Genomic DNA, 5,986 nt, shown 5'->3' on the forward strand with positions numbered 1-5,986 from the left:
CGTTACTACTCTTTGGCCAGCTCGCAAGCCCAAACGGTGTATGCGGCGTGCCTGTTTCTGGTCTAGCTAGATCCAGTGGGTGTTGTAGTTTTTCTAACGTTACTAGCTGTAGCAACAGCATATGAAAAAACTACAAAGTTTGCTAGGCCAAAAAGAACGTTAATCTCGCGATGCAAAAAATTGACGCCGTTAAAATGGGTTTGTGGTAACGCCGTTAATTACGCCAGTAATTATGCGTTTAACAGACAGCATTAATTATTACCAGTTCTTGTGATTAAAACTGAGTATGTTTACAGTTGCAGAGAGACGATAAATTAAAATAATTATTTTTATTGAAATGTATTTTTCCGTTACAGGATATAAAATCCTCTATTCCAGACTCAAACAGAAAAACAAAAATTATCTAAACAAATTTGAAATTTATTTCATAAATCATATTCATAATTAAAAATGACTTCCATTTCATAAATTACACACCAGCTTTATAGTTTTACATGACACCTTTTGACAGACAACTTAGCCAACCTATTCTTGAGAGAGTTAACTGAAACGCACCACTTCTTCTGGAAGCTTGTTCCATGCTTTTACCAAGTGGGAAGAAATTCTTCCTCTTTTCAGACAGGCATGTCCTGGGAGGACACTAAAGACTTCCCTCTTACATCATACCTATTGCTCCAAAACTAAAAGATAGGCTCAACGGACGGTTGCATCATATGTTCCCTGTACGAGCTTATAACCCTGAATCATATCCATCATGCAAGAGTCGGTAAACTTCATGTTCTCTATCTTTCTTTATTAGAAATATGTTTCATTACTGGGATTAATTTGGTAGCTCTACTCTGGACCTTTTCAATTGTTTCTATGTATTTTAATTAATATGAACACCAGACTGAGATAGCAAATTCAAGACGGGATCTTACCAAAATGGGGAGAAGTGTTTCACAAACTTGTCCACCTTCCACCTGTCTGTGTTTGTGACTGCAGGAGGACATGAAGTCTTCCCTGGACAGAGTCATTGAGCTTGAAAATGAGGACTTTTGGAGGGACAGAAGGTCCCCCAAGAAGGACGAGGACTTCCTCAACTCTCCGTTTCACATGGACATCTGGACGGTACGGCACAATCAGATGTTTTTATTCAGCTTTCATGTCACAATAAAAACCTCTTCTGAAAATGTTGCTTTAAATATTACAGGCATGTTGTAGTGTATTTGAAATTACATTTTAATCTCAGAAAACTGAAATGTTTACCATCAAAACCGTCCTGCACAAATACCTAAAACATATAGCACATATAGTCTCACATCAGAAGAAATGGGCTTTATTTTGCTTAAAGCCATACTAACCCTAACCCATTTAAACAGAAAAATACACCACTATAACTTTTTATTATTATTATTTGGGGCATTTCAGACTTTAATGGATAGGGCAGATAGATATGAAAGGGGAAGAGAGAGGGAGAAATATGCAGAAAATCCTCTCAGGTCAGACTCGAGCCATGCGTCAAGGCGTACACTTCTATATACGTGCGCCTACACTATCAACTTTGTTTTAATAATTAAAAGCAATTAAAGCAATTATTTACATATTACTGGTGTCAAACAATTCAAATAGACCCAAACCCACAACAATTAATAACGTGTTTAACTGACAGGATTGATATTAATAAGTACTTTATGTGGATCAACAGACTCAAGTTTATGTTTTGGTCTAGTTTGTGTGATTTTGGTTGTTTTCTTCCTTCAATTTTATTAAATTGAATTAAATTGTGTTGTTTTTTTATTACTGTTTGTTTTTCTTTTGTACCTTAAAAAAACAATGGAAATATCCAAAAGTCTTAATGACAGTGGGGGAGTTTTCTCCCCTCATCCATCCATGATGCGACGCAGTGATTGGACCATGGGGGGCAGCAGAGAGCTTCATATTGATTTCCGTCTCCTTCTGTATATGTATCCTTATTATACCGTGTGCTGGTCTGTTTTCTCTGTGCAGAATGTGGAGGGCAATGCTAAGAACTCTCGACGGATTGATGCTCAGCTGAAACAGGAAGTGATCTCCTCCTGCCTCCAAGTGTTGAAAGAGTTCCCCAAGAGGTACGATGGTAAAGATGGAGGTACATGTGTGAACCCAAAGCAGGTAAAGTCAGCACAACGGCTTAAAGGCCCACAACATATTGACCCACAATCTGGCCTTCCACATGTGTATTTAACTTTAATTGAAACTATTTTTCATCTTTGACGCTTCAGTTGTCTGTAGTGCAGCAGTGAGGCCAGTGTTTTTATCTTCTTTTCTTTTAGTTTTTGTTATTCTTTTTTTTTTCCAAACAAAAATCGAGCAGAGCAGCAGTAGTTTGCGTCTTAAACATTCAACCAATCAGGCAATTCCAATCTAACAACCCAAGATGCAAGCAACAATGCCAAAAATCAATACCAATACCAATACCAATATAATGTATATAGTATATACAATATATACAGTATTACCATATATTCACCCATCTGAAATTTCTTCAGATTTCAAGCTTTATTCTATTTGTGAAAAAAAAGAGCTGTAGGATGCAATAAAGGAGGATTTCCCTGTTCTTTTTCATATGTAGACTACATTGGACCAGGTCCAGATCCAAAACCACTATACCCAGACTGGACTAAACTACCCGAAAAAGGCTAAAGATTCTTAAAAACACAATTTGAGATTTGTAAAAGCCTTATTTTATTTGTGAAAATGCAGAGGACATTCAGAAGCCTGTATCCCACTCAAAACAACATGGATAGGTTTTTTTTGCAAGTGTGGAAGCACCAGAGACACAAAATAACACGCAGAATCCCAGAAAAAGGGATGTGTTTTTCATAATACGGGCACTTTAAAGTATTTTTCTGGAGCATTAAGCTGTTGTGTGGACTTTACCTTCTTTGAACATTTACCTTTTTGTCCTGCACCATTAACTACATGGATGTGCATTCTTTTGGAAGTGTGAAGCCAAACATAAGGAAACAAACCAAAACCAGATCCTGCCCTGGGTGCTGTGTAATAACTACTCTGTTGAGCAATGTGAGAATATTTGCTCGGCCTAATTTGTGACTAATACTGTTTTTAACTGTTTACTGTGATCATGCGTACATCCTCACCCAAATCGTCCTTTGTCTTGAAAACACAGAAAAATTGCATTTGTTATATCTTGTAGCTGTTAAGAAAAGTCATGGGAGAAGCCCTGCATTCAACCTATATACAAGTACACAGTAGTACCATCAAAATCTACCTAAAGTATCAAAAGTAGAAGTACTCAGTATGCAGAATGTCCCATTTCAGATTGTAACAGTATCTTATTGGATTTTAATTATTGTATTCATGTGTTTGTCCCTTTAATGTTGCAGCTTGTAAAGATGGAGCTTATACATTATTATATATTAAAGATGGACTTTATGCACTGCTGGTTCGTAGCATGAATCAGCTCAAAGTTCTGACAAAAAGGGATACCCCACATCATTAAGGATTACATTGAAACCAACTTATTTACCCCATTTAAAACATTACTTGACGAAACGTGTATTTCAGCAGTATCAGGGGTGTAGTGAGTGCATGGGTGTAGGGTGGGGAAAACAAAGCTACGAAAACTAATTCCTAAAATTTAGGAAAGTCCAACCTTTTAATGACACCGATTTTCTTTGTGAATGAATAATGTATTGTAATTAAATGAAAATTCTTCCTTAAAATACAGGGGGCATAAGTATACACCCCCCTATGTTAAAATACCGGGGGCATAAGTATACACCCCCTATGTTAAATACAGGGGGCAAATAGTATACACCCCCCTATGTTAAAATACGGGGGCATAAGTATACACCCCCCTATGTTAATAACAGGGGGCATAAGTATACACCCCCTATGTTAAATACAGGGGCATAGTATAACACCCCCCAGGTTAAAATACAGGGGTAAGTATACACCCCCCTATGTATAATACAGGGGGCATAAGTATACACCCCCCTATGTTAATACAGGGGGCATAAGTATACACCCCCCTATGTTATAATACGGGGGCATAAGTATACACCCCCCTAGTTAATAATCAGGGGGCATAAGATACACCCCCCTATGTTATATAAGCAGGGGCATAGTATACACCCCCCTATGTTTAATACAGGGCATAAGTATCCCCCCCCTATGTTATAACAGGGGCATAGTATACACCCCCCTATGTTATAATACGGGGCATAAGTATACACCCCCTATGTTATAATACAGGGGCATAAGTATACACCCCCCTATGTTATAATACAGGGGGTATAAGTATACACCCCCTTATGTTAAAGTCCCATAGACGCAGGCTATTTTAATTCCAAAGGCCAAGGGACCTTTATATGGATGCATAGTATACTGATACATGAAATAACTGGCCTTTAATAATAAAAATCTGCGTGTGTACACTTATGCCCCCTGTATTTTAAGGAGGAACATTTATGTATTTACAATACATTATTCATGCACAAAGAAAATTGGTGTCCTTAAAATTACATACAAATTTTAAATAGTTAAATTTTTAGTTTTTAAATGCATTTTTTGAATTAAGGCATTAAGATCAAATTTATTCCTCTTTTTAATCAACTTTAGCATGGGTGTGCATGTTAAACACCATGTGTTCTTGTTATTTTGTCCACCCCCTGAAGGCTTGTCCTCTGTGAAGTTCATCACCCTCTCTCTCTCGTCCCTCCCTGACAGATTGGAGGCGGAGTTCAGCCGTCACTGCAGCGCTCTCAGACCGCAGCCTCTTTGGACCAAGTACCACATCACATACATCAACAGCTTCTCTGCTTTACAGTAAGGCACATGACTTCCTGAAATTACCCATGAGGCACTGCGATGAACTTGCATGCCCTGACAAAACCAAAAATGATGCAACACGCCCACAGGGGAGAATCTGTCACCAGATTCCTTCAGTGAAGACTTCCTGTTTTAGAAGGGCACAACTGTTTACATACAAAGAGACTTTAGGGAGTACAATCTGAAGTGCAGCTGGTTTAGAAGCATGCTAAACTACCAGAGTAGAAGCTTCTGGGTTGTTTTATATATATTTTTTCCATGTCTTTTAACGATTTTATGAGTAACGATTGTAGTTTTGTTTCTGTATCCTCATAAACAAACCCATGCAGAAAACCAGGCGTTAAAAGCACACCGGTTCTGGTTCAGGTCCTGAGAGATAGAAAGGCATGCAGACGTGTGGAGGATTCATGTCTGATCTATTTCAGGGTTTTCTGGGAGATTCCCAGCATCCGTGCTCACATTTTTGATGAGATACGAGCGTGAGTCTTTTCTTAGAGCGACAGACCTCGTTCTGTTGATAGGCTCCGGGTTGTTTAGGAGACTGTCTCTTTAACGTGCAAAGCAGAGGCTCCGTGTGGGTGCCAAGGGAAAATGTGGCAGTCGTGGAGAGAAGGCTGCCCCACGTGATTTCGGGGAATCAGGGCAGCGATTGAGAAACTCTGCTGGGTTTAATGGGGGGAAAGTGAAAGCACTCCGAAGACAGCGGGACGATATTCTAAACCGTCCCAGCTGCTTTTCCACTCATAACAGAAGCAGATGTGGCTTTGCTACGGGTTGTTTAAGGACATTCATGCAAGTCAAAGTCAAGAACCCGTATGAATATGGGGTTCATATGTCTCTGAGGTTTTAGAAGTAAAGGTAAATCTGTAGTGGTCTCCCTCCCCTGGGCCTTAGTCCTGTAGTCCATGACAATGACAACAAAAAACGCTCCTGGATTAAAGGGAAAGGTGCAGGACCTCGAAAATGTTGCATTATTTCTGATTTTAACCCTTGTGTTATCTTCCCATCAAAATTGAAAATCAACACTTTTGTTGAGGCTTTTTTTAATTGATGTTTTTAAACTTTTTTCATCTCTTTTGAGGCTTTTTTTTCAACGTTTGTCACTTTTTTTGATGTTTCCAAAACTATTGAAAATTCTTTATTAGGAATAATCCCTTGAGATGTGACATCT

The 5,986-nt window shown here is 38.6% G+C and overlaps 1 protein-coding gene across 1 annotated transcript in view; it reads left to right on the forward strand.

Annotated features, from left to right (window-relative positions):
- The window catches only part of exoc3l4 (exocyst complex component 3-like 4), a 34,090-nt gene that overhangs the window by 13,145 nt on the left and 14,959 nt on the right, over positions 1–5,986 (forward strand). The window contains exons 7-9 of the mRNA XM_032525855.1: positions 985–1,110; positions 1,990–2,090; positions 4,714–4,812. Of these exons, the coding sequence (XP_032381746.1) occupies positions 985–1,110; positions 1,990–2,090; positions 4,714–4,812 (326 nt within the window). The remainder of the gene's footprint in view (positions 1–984; positions 1,111–1,989; positions 2,091–4,713; positions 4,813–5,986) is intronic.

Source organism: Etheostoma spectabile, chromosome 9, assembly GCF_008692095.1.
Source record: "Etheostoma spectabile isolate EspeVRDwgs_2016 chromosome 9, UIUC_Espe_1.0, whole genome shotgun sequence".
NCBI classification, from domain to species: domain Eukaryota; kingdom Metazoa; phylum Chordata; class Actinopteri; order Perciformes; family Percidae; genus Etheostoma; species Etheostoma spectabile.